Source organism: Eptesicus fuscus, chromosome 2 (assembly GCF_027574615.1).
Source record: "Eptesicus fuscus isolate TK198812 chromosome 2, DD_ASM_mEF_20220401, whole genome shotgun sequence".
Classification (NCBI taxonomy): domain Eukaryota; kingdom Metazoa; phylum Chordata; class Mammalia; order Chiroptera; family Vespertilionidae; genus Eptesicus; species Eptesicus fuscus.
In genome coordinates this window covers 117,653,190-117,671,286 of record NC_072474.1, presented here as the reverse complement: position 1 = coordinate 117,671,286, position 18,097 = coordinate 117,653,190, and the positions used below count along the sequence as shown (strand labels likewise).

The 18,097-nt window shown below is 51.6% G+C and overlaps 2 protein-coding genes across 4 annotated transcripts in view; one reads left to right on the top strand and one right to left on the bottom strand.

Moving 5' to 3' along the window:
* The first annotated feature begins 4,146 nt into the window (after positions 1-4,146).
* The window catches only part of LOC129147324 (GPI ethanolamine phosphate transferase 2-like), a 31,088-nt gene continuing 17,137 nt past the window's right edge, over positions 4,147-18,097 (top strand). Inside the window, exons 1-3 of one of the 3 annotated variants that reach the window (XM_054708978.1) lie at positions 4,147-4,369; positions 5,176-5,381; positions 14,765-15,263. In XM_054708978.1, coding sequence (XP_054564953.1) covers positions 4,225-4,369; positions 5,176-5,381; positions 14,765-14,800 — 387 coding nt within the window. In that variant the 5' untranslated portion in view covers positions 4,147-4,224 and the 3' untranslated portion in view covers positions 14,801-15,263. Of the gene's footprint in view, positions 4,370-5,175; positions 5,382-14,743; positions 15,264-18,097 lie in introns of those variants that run through there. The other 2 variants (XM_054708972.1, XM_054708984.1) reach the window with 2 other exon arrangements.
* LOC129147322 (disintegrin and metalloproteinase domain-containing protein 20-like) lies at positions 12,258-13,334 on the bottom strand. The gene is made up of 2 exons (XM_054708960.1): positions 12,656-13,334; positions 12,258-12,347 (listed from the first exon to the last, which is right to left on the bottom strand). The coding sequence occupies exons 1-2, from the start codon at positions 13,235-13,237 to the stop codon at positions 12,333-12,335; spliced, it is 597 nt and encodes a 198-aa protein (XP_054564935.1). The 5' UTR covers positions 13,238-13,334; the 3' UTR covers positions 12,258-12,332.

Below are 18,097 nucleotides of genomic sequence, written 5' to 3'. Positions count from 1 at the left end.
TGGGATTGTTCTGTTCTGGTGAGAGAATGCATATCCTCACCTGGCTGAGAGGTGCACTGCCCGGGACATGGGAGTATTGGAGAACTAGTACCCTGGGAAGATCAACAACCTTGTTGCAGAAAGAAAACAATGGAGTCCCCGATGAGCCTGTGCTTTCCAAATCCCCAGCCCACATTGCCTGTGTGGACTGGAAAGGGGCTACATGCTGGCTGGCGGGCTTGGGGGCTGGGCAGGGGGAGGGGGGCGGAGTGCATGGTAGTCTATTAGGAAGGGATGTGGGATGGGGGAGGACCACAGAGGATGGTCTGAAATTGAAGGCCTTTGATTAGAGAGCAAATGGATGTGGGTGGTCATGTTCTAGGCTAGTTCTTTGGCAAAAATCAACTTTGATCTTGGCTGAGCCTATTGTCTTTTTGCATCTGGGGGTGCATACCTGTGAAATGTCAGAGTGACTTGTGGCTTCCCTTTTTCCGGACCCCTCAGGGTGAGAAGGCTAAAAGGCTAATTCCAATGTAACCCTGATATTTGGGGGGTGGGGGAGGGGCCTAGCAATCTGCATCTGTGCCAGCAATCTAATGTACATTATTTTTTTCAATAAATCTTTATTGTTCAGATTATTACAATTGTTTCTTCTTTTTTCCCCCTATATCTCCCCACCACCCGGTTCCCACCCACCCCCCTCTGCCATTACCTCCACCCTGTTGTCCTTATCCATAGGTGTATGATTTTTGTCCAGTCTCTTCCCGTACCCCCCACACCGACACCCCTTTCCCCCTGAGAATTATCAATCCACTCCCATTCTATGCCTCTGATTCTATTATGTTCACCAATTTATTCTGTTCCTCAGATATTTAATTCACTTCACTTTTAGATTCACTTGTTGATAGATATGTATTTGTTGTTCATACTTTTTATCTTTATCTTTTTCTTCTTCTTCCTCTTCTTAAAGAATACCTTTCAGCATTTCATATAATACTGGCTTGGTGGTGATGAACTCCTTTAGCTTTTTCTTATCTGTGAAGCTCTTCATCTGCCCTTCAATTCTGAATGATAACTTTGCTGGGTAGTCTTGGTTGTAGGTTCTTGCTATCCATCATTTTGAATATTTCTTGCCATTCCCATCTGGCCTGCATAGTTTCTGTTGAGAAATCAGCTGACAGTCGTATGGGTGCTCCCTTGTAGGTAACTAACTGTTTTTCTCTTGCTGCTTGTAAGATTCTCTCTTTGTCTTTTGCTCTTGGCATTTTTATTATGATGTGTCTTGGTGTGGTCCTCTTTGGATTCCTCTTGTTTGGGGTTCTGTGCGCTTCCTGGACTTGTAAGTCTATTTCTTTCACCAGGTAGGGGAAGTTTTCGGTCATTATTTCTTCAAATAGGTTTTCAGTATCTTGCTCTCTCTCTTCTTCTGGCACCCAAAAAATTCGGATATTAGTACGCTTAAAGCCATCCCAGAGGCTCCTTACGCTATCCTCACACTTTTGGATTCTTCTTTCTTTCCGCCTCTCTGGTTGGGTGTTTTTTTCTTCCTCATATTCCAGATCTTTGGTTTGACTCTTTCGGGTACGGTGGTCTACAGTTGAGTGTCTGTGTATTCTTTATTTCAGACAGTGTATGCATAATTTCTGACTGGTCCTTTTCCATTTTTTTTGGTATTCTCATTAAGGTCCTTGAAGGTCTCTTCAAGTTTCTCAGCGGTTTTTGGAAGATTCTTGAGTAACCTTATAAATGTGGTTCTGAACACTGTGTCGTCCATTAGTTTGCTTTCCTCCATCTCTCCTACTCGTGACATACTTCGGTGTCTCCGCATTTTGGCTGCCTCCCTGTGTTGATGGAGTGGCTTTGTGTGGTCAGTGACCTATAGGGGCCGGTAGCTCAGCTTCCCCAATCACTCTAGGTGGTCGCTCTTGGTACACCCCTTTGTGGGCTGAGTGGAAAGTCTTGGTGTAGTTAAAAGCCTTGATTGCTGTTGGTACACTGGGAGGAATTGACCTCCAGGCCAATTGGCTGTGAGGACCTGCTGTGTCTATAACGGAAGAATTGCTGTGCTGGAGACACAGTAGGGCTTTGGTGCTCACTGAGTCTGCCTCTTGAATGTGTCCCTTATGAGAGTGGTTGAAATCTGGTGTCGTCCACACCGACCACTAGATAGCCTAGTGTCTGGATCTCCAATGGGGTGCAGGTCTGAGGCCTCCCAGCAGGAGCTACAGCAAGAGCTACAGTTTTCTCCTCTTTGCTTGGGCGGTTTTGGAGCAGTCTGACTGGAGCTGCAGTTAATTTGGTTAAGCTGCCACAGAATAGGCCTTTTATATGTAAAAGCCGCTGTGTGGAGCCTGGGCGGGTTTGTAGAATGTGCAGGGCAGGGTCTCAGGGTGGGGCGGGGTTTCAGGGCATCAGTAGGCTGGGGCGTGGCCAACGGCCATGGCTGCCTTCAACCATCTCTGCCTTTCCGCGTTTCCAAGTCCCTGTGTCCCGCGCTCCAGCGCAGCAAACCCTGATTGCCGGGCGCACCTCTGCAGAAAAGTCACTCTCACTCTCCGACCGATGGCCGACAGTCCAGCTTCTCCCCGTAGGCGTCTGGGTCCCCCGCGTGTCCCCAGAAACTGGAGTTCAGAGTGATCGGGAGTTTGTCTCCCTTCGGTTTGAAGAAAAGCCGCGCGCCCAGTCGCCCACCACCAGCCCGCTTCGCACGCGCCTGCGTACCTCAGCTCTCCAGCGTTTGCGCTCCCTTCTCCTCTTAGTTGTAAATCTACCACTCAACCAGCTTTCCTGTGGTTCTGGGTGGTAGACTTTTGTTTTTTAGTTGTATTTTTGAAATGGTTGTGCGAGGCGGCAGTTTAGTTGTTTAACTTTGCCGCCATCTTGGTTCCTCTCCTAATGTACATTCTTGATGACCTATAATTAAGTCACTGCCCCTTTCTCCACAGACTGGTCTTGCAAGACCTGTTACCTAAATGCTCCCATCTTACAGCACCATAAAGCATGACACAGCCCCTGGAGGGGGGTTATCAGAACTGGCGCCAGGCCAGGCCCTTAGGTATGGTCTCAACCACCAACACCTGTGGCTTTTTACAAAGTCTGAGAACGGTCTGGAAGTATAATCCATATTTGGGGGACAGAGACACCAAAAGGCGGTAAAAGAGGGGCTTCCATCATATGGGTTTGCTCAGAATTTGAGAGGCAACCTCCTCTGAGTCCACTGGCCTAATAAAGCTGTGTATCTCCATTTCTCTCAGCTTTGCTTGGTTTCTCTCCGGTCTTCTAAAACAAGGGCACAGCCAGGGCGGGAAGGATACCGTAAGTTCCTTCATTGTTATGTTGGCTGTTGACTGCTGACTGTCCTGTGCCCACCTGGGTAGAAGTATGTGTCGCTTTCCTTTTCGTCCATTCCCGGAGGCTTCCCCGCGTTGCTTTCTCCCACTCCCTGGTCTGTCACCGGTGGATCTCATGTGGCCCACTGCGTCTCCACCTTTGCTTGCAGTGTGCAAAGCGGTGTGAAGGGACTGCGGATATCCGGGGCATTACCCCAATACATAGAGATTCTGCTTTGGGGTAATTGTCGACAGTTGGGCTCAAATAAAGGCACGGAAACTCTTGACAGGTTTGAATGTTTTTTTACGTTAACACTTCTAACCTGTAACCGTTACACACATTTCTATTCCGTTGGCCTACTTCCCCGGGTAATCTTTGTCCTTCTTACCTTACAGGCCGCTGGCTTACGGGGGATGCACAGCAGGCTTTGGGGGTGACCTGCCCGTCTGCCACCTGGCAGGCGGCTCGGGATGAACGCTCCCGGGAGTGGCCCCTGTCTGCTGCGCTGGCCCGAGTGGCCACAGGCGCCCCGACCCCTCCCCTCGGTTGTGGGGCTTCCCCTCCAGCCTCTGCCCCACTCCTTAGCCCACGACCCTCACCCCAACCCCAAACCTGGCGGGAGACGGGCGGGCCCCAGCCCAATGGCCCCGGCTCCAAGGCGCGGTGGGCGGGGCCGCGCCGCGGGATTCGCCGGTGGGCGGGAACCCTGCGGGGATTGGGCCGGCGCGCCGGAAGTGCTGCACGGGGCCTCCAACCGGGCGGCTGGGCCCCCGGAAGCGCTCGCCCCTCGCGGGTGTGTCGCTGGAGCGCAGGGCCGCCCGGACGCGCGGGGCTGGCTGCAGCCGGGGCCGCGGAGCGCGCCTGCTCCCCGCTGTTCCCGCAGCCGGAGGCGGCCGGGCGGCGGCGGGCGGCGCGATGCGGCTGGGCGGCGGGGCCTTCGCCGCGGGCTGCGTGGTGATCGAGGTGCTGGGAGTCGCGCTCTTCCTGCGGGGCTTCTTCCCGCCTCCCGTGCGCTCCTCCTCCAAGCCCGAGCCCCCGGCGGCGCCCGAGCCCTCGGCAGGTAGGGCCCCGCTCCCGGGCCACTCCTTTGCGGAGGACCCTCCTCCTGAGCGCCCCCCGGGCCCCCACCCGAGGCCCCTCTCCTGGCCGCTCCGGCCTCTCTCTGTCCGTCCGACAACTTGACAACCGCCCTGTCGGCCCCGTTTCGGCCCTCCGGTCTGGTCACCGAAAAGTCAGCTCTCCCAGCCGGGCCGCCACCCTCCAGCCCGCGCCCCTTCCCCGAGCAGCGCGGAGCCCCTGGGTTCCCGGCGCCCGCTTTGCTCATTGAGTCACAACAGATAAGGATCCCTGCTGAGCCCTCGCTTTTCTCTCCTGCATTCCGCCAGGCCCCCTTGTCGCCGGGAGTGACGAGCGCCTGCAGGGACCCCTGCTCGGTTCTCCCTCCCGGCAGTCCATGCCAGGGAGAGGCTCCGTTTTGCCCAGGTCCACACACTACGAGCCGCCGACCACGCGAACACAAGTGGCGGAAGCTCGCCCTTCCGCGCAGTGAAGCGCGTGTTCGCAGGTCCAGCGCCTGCATTTACCGCTCCAGGGCCCTGGCCTCGGCAGGGCCTCCCCGGGCCCAGAACTTCCTCCTCGCCGAGCTGAGGGCAGTTCCTAACGCGGTCCTGGGGCTCCCGAGCTACCTGGTGGGAGCCGCCCCCCACCCTGTGGGGGAGGGCATTGTTCTGTGGGTCGGTGGGTGGGTGGGTACGCACACACGTGGCAGGAGCTGTGCTAGAGAAGTGGGCAGCAGCTAGGTTATAGGTGCTGGAATGCTAAGTAAAGTGGACACCTCCATTTTCTTTTCCTTTCAAACCCTTTTAGGGGCCAGTTCCAATTGGACCAAGCTCCCCGCACCTCTCTTCGGGAAAGTTGTTATTATGCTGATCGATGCCTTGAGAGATGATTTTGTGTTTGGGTCAAAAGGTGTGAAATTTATGCCCTACACAACTTACCTTGTGGAAAAAGGAGCATCTCACAGTTTTGTGGCTGAAGCAAAGCCACCTACAGTTACTATGCCTCGAATCAAGGTAAACAGTTTAACACCGTGTTTCATAACTCACTAGGCGCCAGGTGCACGAAATTCTCACAAGGGGCACAGCCCTCGCAGCCCCCGCTTCGTCCTAATGAGCGCATGAGCCCTTTATGAGATAGGATGGTTTGGCTCTAAGAGGTTCAGAGGGCTCTCTATAGTCTGTTACTTGTCCACATTTGAAATGCATTTGGTGCCCTCAGCCTGGCTGGGGCAGTAGACGGACAAAGAAGCCTGGCATAAGGTAGAACTGAGACCACGGTTTGTACCCCTTTTCAAGTAGCCAGAGTTCATGCTTGCTGGGAGGCATAAAGGATTGAAAGCCAGTTATTCCAGGCTAGCCTAGTCTCAGGGGTGCCATCCTCCTTGCTACCCTGTTATTTTCTGTAATGGCCATTAGGTCAGTTATACTCCTGGAAAGCCTCTAGGGTTATCTCGTCCAGTCTCTTGACTTTATGGATGAGAAGGGAAACTCAGACTTGCCCAGCACTGAAGCATACAGTGACTGACCCAGCAGGGTCTGGCCTCCACAGTTCTCGCTGTGTAAACTGCCTGCAGGTGCTCAGCTAGTGAGTGTGGCTTTCAAGTGCCTAGTGCCTCACCCAGGAACTATGGGTAAAGAAAAGACTGAAGCTTTATTAGGGACCGTTTACAAAAGAGGGAACAGGCTTGAAGTACCCAAGTCACGCAACTGGAATGGGGACTGGAGCACAAGGCTGCCTGGCTCCAATGACTGGCCGTCATGGGGCAGCACACGGCAGCACTGCTGAGCAGGGTGACTGAGGCAGGTCCTTCCCTCAGAAGGCAAGAACCCCCATTCCCAAGGCCATGGCAGCCACGGGAACCTCCAAGGAGCTGACAGACTTGAGTTCTCACTTCACACTCCCTACAGCCCCCAACTGCAACTCGGTCGCTACCTGCATGCTCCCTGGGGTGCCAGCCCAGAGGGTAAGAGGAGTTCCACAGGGCAAGAAATTGAAATGTCCATTAAACATGTGAAAAGACTCTTTTTACTTTACTAGTAATCATAGCAACTCAAAACCATCTGCAAGGCCAATTTTTGTCTATCACGTTGTAAAAACTTAAAGATGGATGGTAACCTACTCTTCATGACAAATGCGGTGAACATGTGTCTTAATTCTGAGAATATAGCTGAACTGAGCCACCTCCCTCATCCAGTCCAATGTGGTCTCCAGCTCGTGCTACTCAACTGAGTGCCCTCCACTGTGCCTACTCACCCCGGCCTCGTGGCTGTCCTGCCCGTGTACCTCCCCCTCGTCTGAGCTCCCTTTCCTCTCAGGATCACATGTAGCTAGCTCCCATGCGCACTGCCCCCTGGCTTGGAGCCTTTGCAGTTTACTGTCTCCCTAGGAAGGCCCCACCTCATCTCACCTAGACAACACTTCAATCTCAGGCCTCAGCTCAAATGGTACTTCCATTGGGAGCTTTTTAAACTAAATGCCCATTAAAATCGTCTTCTTTAAATATATTGTGCATTCAAATATTGGATGTAAATATGTTGTATATTCAAACACTAAAAACAGCCCCGGCTGGTGTGGCTCACTAGATAGTGCCAGCCCCCCCACAAAGGCACATACTGGGTTGCAAGTTCCAGCCCCGGCCCGGTCGGGCGGGTGCAAGAGGCAACCAATTGATGTGTCCCCTCACGTGTTTCTCCACCCCCCTTTTCCAGTCTTTTAAAAGGAAAAAATATCCGCAGGTAAGGGTTAACAAAAGTGTGTGTGTGTGTGTGTGTGTGTGTGTGTCTGTCTGTGTCTGTGTGTGTGTGTATATGTAGTTTTTATAGCTGTTTTCTGGGGAAAGAAAACTGTGGTTGGTTATTAATGGGAAAACAAAACCAAGTTGTAAAATGCTTTACATAGTCTGTTAACATTTTGGTGAAAAATGTATCTTGGTGTAAATTTGGTTGTACACCTACAGAAAGAAAGTATGAAATGATACTTGCCAAAAAGCTTATTGGGTGGGGAGGTATACAGCCTCATATTCTTCTTCCCGTGGTGCCGGCACAGACAGGATCATGGGAGGGACTTCCTTATCTAGGCACAGTCGTGCCGATCCATCCAGAGTAAAGACTATCTCTGCACCCATCTCTACCAGCAGGTCCCTGCCCAGCAGCGGGACCGGGCAGTCTGGTAGATACAGGAGCTCATGGACTACCTGGTGGATCCGAAGGGGCATTGTCGGGGGCCACAGAGTGGTCTACAGGTTTTGGTCCTGGCAGCCCCCACAATGGTGACATGTTATCCTGATAGGGATGCCACCTTTTGAGTCACTACAGAATGTTCGGCCCCTGTGTCTACCGTAAACTTGACTGTTTGGCCCCCAACCTTCACATGGACCATGGCCATGCTCATGGGGGCCAAGTTGGATAGAGCTGGTCTTTCCTAGTTGGAATCTACTCCTGCCAGGCCGATCTGGTAGGCCTCTGGTGGGTCTGCCCCGTAGCGGCTGGGTGGAGCAGAAGCTCCTGGCTTCCCCTTCTGACAGTTGGGGCACTCAATTTTCCAGTGCCACGATTCCGTGCAGGAGGCACATTGGTCCCGTCTCTGGGCCCATTCCTTCTTGGTTCTTTAGTCCCTCGTTGTCTCCATCTGGGGTCTTCAGCAGGGCTGGTTGCCTCAAGGCAGCAGCCAGGAGAGGCCCTCCCTTTGCATTCTTCCTTCTTCCTCCTTCTTGGTAGTACGGTCTCGGTTCACAAAGACCTCGTTGGCAATTTCTATCAATTCAGTGGCATTCCTTCTGTCGAACCCCTCTAATTTTTGAGGTTTCTGTCTGATGTCGGTTTGAGCCTACCCCACAAAGGCAGCATTGACCATGCGCTGGCTTTCAGGGGCCTCCGGAGTGTAGACTCTGAAGGCCTCGCAGACTCTCATAAAAATCAGCCAGACTCTCACCCCATTTCTGCAGGACCTTAGAGGCCTTTGCCATGTTTGTAGGCTTCTTGGCCCCTGCCCTGATCCCTTAGAGGAAGGCGAGTCAACATCTTTGTAGACGACTTCTTCCCTCCTCTGTCTTTGGGTCCCAGCGTGGTTCTCCATCAGGCGAGCTTCGCCTGCCCGGGCTTCTCCACGTAGATGTCCAGTTGGGTATTGAGTCTGCAGCCATTTCCTGGCTTCAGTGACTATTCCACGGAGTTCTTCTGTGTTGAACAAAGTGAGGAGGAGCTGTTTACATTTGACCCAGGGTGGGCAATGAGTCTGAAATATGGATTCTAGAAGATCAACCATTGCCTGAGGTGTTTCGGGATATGGCGGCATGTGATGTTCCCAGTTGAGGAGGGCAGTGGTGGAGAATGGCTGGTACTAGAAGACTCACCCCCTTCTGGGACGTCCCATCAGGGCCTATTCTCTGTGGACCCCTTATCTCCCACAATGGCATCTGCATTGCTCCTGGGGGTCTTGGTCCTTGGGCTTGGGCCGCTGACCCAAGGTGTCTTCCCACAGGCTGAGGAGACCCTGGTAGTGGCGGCAGGCTAGCTGCAGGCAGGGGTGAGATCGATGCATGCAGGCCATCCGGCAGTGAGGTTCCCCATCTTCAGATAGTGCGGCATTGGCGCGTATGGTGGCAGCAGTGAAATAGCTTCCTCTGAGTCCCCTTCTAATATGGGGGGCCTCTGTTCTTTTCGTGAAGTCTTCCTTTCACTTTGTGCCACGAGGACCTTACACTGTCCCTGACCAGTAACGCAGAACCGGACCCAGGAAGGTTGATCTGAGCTATTTCCAACCATTGGTCTATGTAAGGAAACTGGTCCTGGTGGCCGGGGCTTCCAGTGACGACCCCATATACAGCACGGACCATGGGGACATCAAGAGTGCCTTCGGGGGCCATCCTACACCAACGGTGGGCCATTCCAATTCACAGAGTGTGCGCAGGTTTCCGGGGGTCAGTTACCCCATAATCTCCTGAGAACCCTTTCTTAAAGTTTTTAATCATACATTCCAGACCTGTAGGTTGTGAGGAACTCCCCACCCAGCCCCCATGATGGTGTCCAAAATGATGAATTAACGCCCCCCTCCCACCCCCACCCCAGTGAACGGTGTCGCGAGACAATCTAAGGGGAGCTCTTCCTGTCGTCCACCTGGCCACTCCCCTCGCGGGGAATTAGGTGCCCCTTAGCATTGGCAGGTCAGTATAAGGCCCTGACCCGGATCAGGTTCGCCGGGAGGGCAGTGTCCCCCAGAACCTGACACCGCCCTAAGCCATATGAGGTCACCACAGAACCGCAGGTTCAGACTCACTCAGGCTCCATAGCTGACGCCATGGGGCACAGTCACACACACATGCACACAGATTCACACAGAGTTCCAGACTCCCACCCCAGGAGTCTCCTATCCTATGCGGTGACCACACTGCTCAGTAGTTGATCAAGATACCCTTCCGACTTCAAGGCGGGCCTGAACTCGGTCCAAGGTCCCCAGGGACACTTACCAGTCTCATGCCCTGGTCCTGGCAGACTTTATTCTCTTCCCTGGAATCCGTTCGAGGACAGCAGTGGCCGACTACTTTCGGGCCTGGCGAGGGTCAGGGCCCAGTGACATCACCAGCGGCGAGCCTTCCTGTCCTTCGCGGGAAACTGAAATTAGCGGCTGCCTCTGATGGCGTCCGACAATGGTGGCTCAAAGGGCCAGAGTGGCTGTTGGCTTCTTGGAAAACAGGGAAACAAATGTGATGGCAGAAATCAGATTGGGGAGAAGCGACAATCCAAATGCACTTGGAGGTTCAGAAAAAGACTTATTTGCACCGCTGTGGGCTCAGGGGAGTTCTCTCCAGAGGCTGAGCCCTGCGACCGGGTTCTGACCTTCTTTCATACATGATAAGCTTCTGGGTATTCAGGGGGCTTTCCACACATGTGGCAGCCTGGGCGGTTGGCTGCGCATCCTGCGAGAAGCAAGCGAGATTACAGAAGCCAAGAGGATGGTTCTGGTGGAGCAAGTAAGGGGAGGGTTACCTGCTCTCGGCTTGCCTTCTCCCTCTGAGGCCAGAGTCACGAGGGCCACTTCTTCTTTCTGATTGAGTGCCACTCACTGGTCTGCCTCCACACAGGGAAGGGTGCTCTTCAGGGCGCTCAGGGGTCACTAGCAGACAAGGAACCCTCACTGTCAGCCCACAGCCCACACCCACCCTCCACCAACCCCGTGTGAAACAGGCAGGTTTGGGGGAGGGGAGGAGCTCGCCATTGCCCTGAACCCAAGCAGTTTAGAGGAGACCTTACCCAGGGACTGAGGGACACTCAATGCTCAAGGGCACAATTGTGGGGAGCTCTCAGGAATTGGCCGTAAAGGAACCTGTGGCCACTGTCACTAATCCTGGGACAGGCGTCCACAGCGCAAGGCCAGCTGCTGGCCAGGTCTCCTCTCCAGGTCCGAGCCTCTGGCTCACTCAGGGCTCTTACAGATCTACAAGGACTGCACAGGACACCAACGTGCAGAGCTCAAGCTTTATTGCAGACGCTGGCCAGCGAGCTGTCAGAGAGAGTGGTGTGAAAACATCCACGGTGCACACCCTGGATGTGGGCCAGGACCCTTGCAGCCGCTCAGAAATGCGGGCTTGAGCTCTGCCAGCCGGATATGGTGACTTTTTGCAGGTGTTTCTTCATGTTGCCTGACTTGTACAGGGGTCCGAAGGCTGACTTGTTGTTTACTTCCTACGAACGTTCATTTCAGTGACCGTAGTGGTCTGGACAATTCTCACATTCGTGGCTACACCGAAGAGGAGTGCAGCCAAGAGGGCAAGCAAGCGACCAAAAATCACTCTCAAATACACCACTGACATACCACTTTCCCTCACTGTCCGCGTTCTTCTTGGAGGGGGTCCGCTGTCCACACTCCCTCCGGCTCCAGTGTTTATGCACCGGGGAGGGTCCCAGCCTACATGGCAATGGCAGTTCCTGTTATTGTTGCACATGCCCCTGTAGTTGCATTTCGAAGGGGGACAGTTGTAGTTTATGGCTGCCAGAGTAGCATTGCAGAAGCCCTGAAGACAGAACTTTCCACGCCCACAGGGGGTACCAGGTCTCACAGCACCCACATCAGTAGTTTCTGTCGCACGGTGTGCACCCACCCCAAAACACAAGAACCCCCCTACTATGGAGTGATGGAACCCCACATGTTCCTGCAACCGAGGCAGATGAGTGACATTGACACACTGTAGGCGTCCACACTTAATGTCAGCCTGCGCACAACGAGCTGGATGGAAAAACTCAGTAACTTTACAGTGTCCAAATCGGTGGCCCTTTCTATTTATGTCATAGCAGACGTCTGGAGCTCTCAGCGCCCCTTCTCCAAAGATCTCCTTGCAGTGCATACTGCGGTCCGTACAATTGCCATGGTAGCAGTAGCCGTCCTCGGTGCACGGGGTTCCATCTTGCAGATAAAAATCACTGGGGCACTGCGTGGCCTTCCCCTTGCAGTACTCGGGAAGGTCACAGATATTCTGGATTGGTCTGCAGAGCGTCCCCGCAGGCGTGTAGGTGCAGTTTGTGCAGCAGGTTTCCCTGTTACAAATGCTCCCAGGTGTAAAGCGGCAGTCACTGTTGCAGCATGGGTTGGTGTAGCACTGCTTTAAGGTCCCACAGTCACACTGCTCTTTGTCTTCCACCACAGAGTTTCCACATCGAATGGGTGTCAGGCTACTGTTTGAATACTCTATTTCTCTGAAGACGCAGCGGTCTAAATTATTATTAAGTATGTGTTGTGTGTGTTGAAAGGAACAGTTACTGAATGAATCTGTCAACACAGGGTACCTGTACATGATGCAGGTGGTCCTTCTCTGGCAAACACAGTCGCTCGTATCTAACCACAGACCGAAAATAACCCCTATTTGGTGGGAGGCTATAATTGATAACAATAAATAATGTCTGGATAGGTGGCCCAGAAAGATGAGATTTGTTTTACTGCATATCGCGTATAGGTATGGTCGATGATTAAGTTCATGGGGCCCATGTCTGTTCACAATCAAGGATGGATATGTAAGAAAATGATTGAAAATGTTGTTAATATAATTCTGAGCATATGGACCTTGTGGCACAGCATAGTTGCTCATGTCTGCAGGCTCTCCCTTATTATAAATGACAATGAGGCTGATGTAGAACCTCATATTAAGACCTCTCAACATGGCATCTATTAAACTGCCTAGATGTACCAGGAATTGGGCACACTGTGACACATTCTTGTACATAGTATAAATGGAATGGGCACTCATGAGACAGCCTTTCATAGTTACAAGGTGGGATGAATAGAGCTTACTGCTGACCCTGGAGGCTGCACTGGGGTTCGAGTCAGAGAGAGGTGGGTACCTCTCAGCCTTGTGTCCAGGCGTGGACATGGGTCCTGTGGCGTTAGTGTCGGCTACGATCTGAGAAACGATGTGCTCAAACCTCTGGGAATCCTTGAGGGGTTTGATTTCATAGGCCAGGTCATCCACCTTCATGATGCCTTCCAGGCCCCCATAGCACGTGTCCACGGTGACCATGGAGAGAGGGATGTCCTCCAGGTAGCCCAGGTAGTAACAGTCGAGAGGGAAATAGGGGTAGTCCACCTGCAAGGCCCCCTGGTCATCCTGCGTCATCACCACCAGCTGTCCAGGCCAAAAGAGTCTCTTTCGCCGCATGTGGAGGACGTGTCTCTGGCCCCCGAACCTCAGGCTGTAGGAGAGCCAGCCTGCTGCCAGCACGGCTTTGCCATGGTGCAGCTCCTTCCTGGGAATCACCACCTCCGAGGAGATGTAGCGCCAGGAGGGACGACCTTGAGAACACTGGGCGGGAGCCAGCACCACCCAGAGCCCAAGCAGCAAGAGGGGCGTCCTGAGGGTGACCGGGCCCTCTGCCAGCCTCATGCCCTTGGTGGGGGAGAACCGTGGATGGGAACGGAGAGAGGGAGGGTCCTCAGTGAAACCTGGTCCCCACCATCTGCAGTGGCCACTTCCTGCCAAGGGCAGAGTGGCTGGGTCAGCTGAGGCAACAATGACAGGGCGTGGCAGTGGGTGGGGCTGTGCATGCATTCAGCTGGGTTTGAGGAGGGGAAGGTGGGAACACTGTCCCTGAATGCTAAGGTGGAAATAAAAGAGAAGGAAGCAGACCCATGTGCCATTGCATCCATGTCAGGCTTCCCTGTAGCTACTTGCACACATGCTATGTCATTACAACAAAGTTAAATTCCATACTGTGGACGAAAAATCACCACATACTAACCTGACTAGCTCAGGGGAGGCCTGCATGGTGGCCTGGCAAACTCAGTGACCTAAAGTAGCCACAAAGGATGATCTGAACTTAAAACATTTTCACTAAAAAGCAGTTTATACTAGGTAGTCATGTTCTAGGCCAGCATCTTCCCTGACAAAGGTCAGTCTTTACTTTAACTGAGCCTATTGTCCTTTTGCATCTATGATAATGTCAATGTAAAAAACCATTTCTGGTTAGCCAGAGATGGGTAAGATTCCTCAAGGAAGGAACAACCTAAGACAGGCACAGTTTCTGAGGGACCATCAGGAGAGAATTTGGGTATCAACAGAGGTGGGGCACAGACCCTCACCTCCCCCTCAACATTGCAGAGGCCTGAACCCTAGCCCCTCTGAGGGAGGTCTCCTTCCCCCATGGCTGCTTCGTGCTTCCCATGCCCAGCTCAGATCAGGACCCAGGTGACCGACAGAGACTTGGCCGACAGCAGCTGCCCTCTCACTCCAACAAGAATTGTTTGAGTTGTCTTGTACCCATGGTGTGGGGAAGTGGGTTTACGATATCTAAATCCAGCCTGCCACCAGGAATGCTCAGGACCTACTCAAGAAGGCAAATAATCCCTTCCACCAATATTTACAGGGTAAAATAAGATTGTTGTTAGAGTAATAAATTTGACAGTAAAATAGTAGTCAAGTTTTCAGGCAAATTTAAATTGGCTAGTTGAAACAAGCAAATATTCTAGAAAAATTAATTGTACTGGACAAAAAGGTGTTCCTAAAGTGTTAACTAAAATTTTTACTGGTACTTCATCTCATGATAAAATTGTGCACTATGTAATGAACCTAAAACAGTAATATTATAGTGCAAAAAATTAAAATTTAAAAGCCATCAAGACTACATTATAAAATTTTCAAAAGCCTCCTAACATTTAAATCAAAAAAGGAGGGGATAGTAGAGGAATATCATGTAAGGAAAAATATCCTGTAAGTAAATTACATCTAGAAAATTAATACTTTAGAAAATTAATTGTAAGGCTAAAAGCAAGACACCCATGAAAAACACACAAGGTGTCAAAACAAGACAGAGGAAAATCATTTGGGCAAAAAATGAAATAGGATCCCAAGTCAAATTTATAGAAAATATTCCTTTATTAACTTTTGGTCGAGAATATGTTTGTATATTTTCAGAAAACAACTCTGAGACCATGTGGATTCCAGCAATAGAGAGGAATCGACAGGACTACTCCAGCCATGAAGACAGAAGAGAAGCAGTCCAGAGATGGAAGACGCTGATGTGGCCTTCCCATACTAGCAGTTAGCAGCTGTGCATCACTGCAGGTTGCCCAGGACTAAACCAGAGAGAGTCGGACCTGCATTACCACCATTTGTCCACCATCCAGAACTGTAATGTCAGTGCTGACATGTACACATAAGGAACTGTTGGACATTGAAATTGGGTCTCAAAAGAACTGTTGGCCCAGAAAGAAACTCACTACAGACTGATTCATTTGCCTGTCACCATAACCATTATTGCTTGTCTCATTTTCGGTTCTTATAAGTGTATTTCTAATAGCACATGATCTCACTCATCTAGGGGAAATAATGAACAACATAGACTGATGAACAAGAACAGACCCAGAAACAAGGAGGCATGGATCAGACTGTCAGGCCTCAGAGGGAGGGTAGGGAAGGGTGGGGGTAAAGGGGAGAGATCAACCAAAGGACTTGTGTGCAAGCATATGAGCCTAACCAGTGGTTAAGGACAACAGGGGGATGGGGGCATGTGTGGGGAGGGGTGTGGGATGGGAATGGGGGGATGAGGACAAATGTGTGATACCTTAATCAATAAAGAAATTAAAAAAACAAACAAACAAAAAAAACATTGAAACCTGTTGTGGTCGAAAAGGGCCACATGCTAACCTGACAAGCTCAGGGGAGGCCTGCATGGCAGTCTTACAAACTCCGAGACCTAAAGTAGCTACAAAGGATCGTCTGAAATTAAACTTTAACTAAAAGCAGTTATGGTGGGCAGTTATGTCCTAGGCCGGTATCTTCACTGACAAGGTCAACCTTTACCTTAACTGAGCCTATCTATCTGTCTTTTTGCCTCTACAATAACAGGCCCTTGAAATATCTGGGTGACTTGGTAACCTCCCTTTCTCTGGACCCCATGGGGCACAACCAAATGTGCTGGGCACCAGGACAGATACCACAAATTCCTTCATTATCATGTTAATTGTTCCCACACCCACCTAAGTATGTGTCCATCATTTCACTTTTTATCCAATCCCAGGGGTTTCCCCAGCTCTGCTTTCTCCCACCTCCTTAATCTATCACCAGTGGATTTCATGTAACCCACCTACATCCCTCCTTTGATTGCAATGTATAAATACAGATGTCACCCGCCAATCTCCAGAACATTATCTCTATTTGTTGAGGTTCTGCTTCCTGGCACATGTCCACAGTTTGGCTCCAATAAACTCACAAAAATTCTTTACAGGTCTCAATGGGTTTTTTCGTTGACGTTATGTTAACAGATGTAACCTGTTTATGTTAATGTAGCACAAGCATCACGAATTGGCACAAGGCCTCTTCTGTTTGATCGTGTGTCACTAGTTGGCATGAGGCCTCTTCTGTTTGAGCGTCTATATAAGCTTCTACTGACCAGCTGGCGATGGGCCGCTTTCTACAGCTGCTCTTGTGGGGCTATTTTGAAGAACTACTTTGTCTAATGGCTCCTAGAGTAGCAATGGCTGCTTGATCTACAATAGTCTCTCCTGTATGTGCCTACGACTTCTCATGTCTTCTCTGTCTAATGCCCGGCATCCGAGGACCAGTGCTCCCAACAGTTGGCATGGTCAAGCAAGATCGAAGAGTAAGTGCTCCCACAATCCCCCCAAAAGGTTGGTTTCCACCCACCGTTTTTGTCTTTGAATCCATTCTTCAGCTTTGTGAGACAAAGCACTCTGACCGACCACCACAGCATTTTTGTTTCACTCTCTTCCCAGGACAACCCCTGCCTTTCCCCTCCCCTCCCCTTCCTGCCCCAGGAGTATTACCATCATCTTCCTCTCTCCCAAGCTCCAAGGGCTCTTCCTTTGCATTTATAACTTGTTTACTAAGCCCATTTCTTCTAGCCATTACTTTTTCTCGCTCTGTGATTTACCAGATAAATGTTCTCTTATAGTTTGGGTCATGGCTCTGAATTCTTTCCCAGCCAGAACCCAAATACCAAGGTTGCTGACCCCAGCTTTGATCTGACTCCACAGGTCAGACACCGGGTGCCCATCCACCATCTACAACACACACCATGTAGAGTCCTCATGTGGGGCTTTGTGGCCCTTTGGGGAAGTGTCCCTGTTTGGGGCAAGACATCCCGCAACCTTGGGGTGGCCCACTGGTAACAAAGGATAGCTGGGACCCAGGGAGGGACGAGGAGTGCTGTGTGCTGCTCCTTGTTAGGTCTCCAAAGGAGGAACACAGGAGGCCAGAGTGGGGAGGGATTTATTTGGTCATCCGCACACCACGTGGCTGAGCCTGTGTGGCGCCAGCACCCAGTGACAGGAGTCAGCGGCCCTTAAAGGACTTTTGCGGGCTTTTTGGGGGGCGAAGACTTCTTTATGCAGACCCGGAGGGGAGAGAATGGACGTGGTCAGCACAAGTGAAATGTGGCCTCAGCAAAGGGAATATCCCTAGTGAAATGACCTGAAAAAGCCAGTTCCCGGGGGAGGGGTATTGATTCCACTTCTCCATCAAGCCTAACACTCGAGGTTTTCTGTATTCAGGTTAGGGGAATCAGGCACTCCTGGGAACAACCACGTTCAGATCCCCTGTCCCCACCCCCACCCAGCCTCTCTCAGGGAGCCCACATCCACTTTCCCCCTCTTTTACTAGGGGAAGAAATGGCAATCCTGCTCTGTGAACTGGGATTGTTCTGTTCTGGTGAGAGAATGCATATCCTCACCTGGCTGAGAGGTGCACTGCCCGGGACATGGGAGTATTGGAGAACTAGTACCCTGGGAAGATCAACAACCTTGTTGCAGAAAGAAAACAATGGAGTCCCCGATGAGCCTGTGCTTTCCAAATCCCCAGCCCACATTGCCTGTGTGGACTGGAAAGGGGCTACATGCTGGCTGGCGGGCTTGGGGGCTGGGCAGGGGGAGGGGGGCGGAGTGCATGGTAGTCTATTAGGAAGGGATGTGGGATGGGGGAGGACCACAGAGGATGGTCTGAAATTGAAGGCCTTTGATTAGAGAGCAAATGGATGTGGGTGGTCATGTTCTAGGCTAGTTCTTTGGCAAAAATCAACTTTGATCTTGGCTGAGCCTATTGTCTTTTTGCATCTGGGGGTGCATACCTGTGAAATGTCAGAGTGACTTGTGGCTTCCCTTTTTCCGGACCCCTCAGGGTGAGAAGGCTAAAAGGCTAATTCCAATGTAACCCTGATATTTGGGGGGTGGGGGAGGGGCCTAGCAATCTGCATCTGTGCCAGCAATCTAATGTACATTATTTTTTTCAATA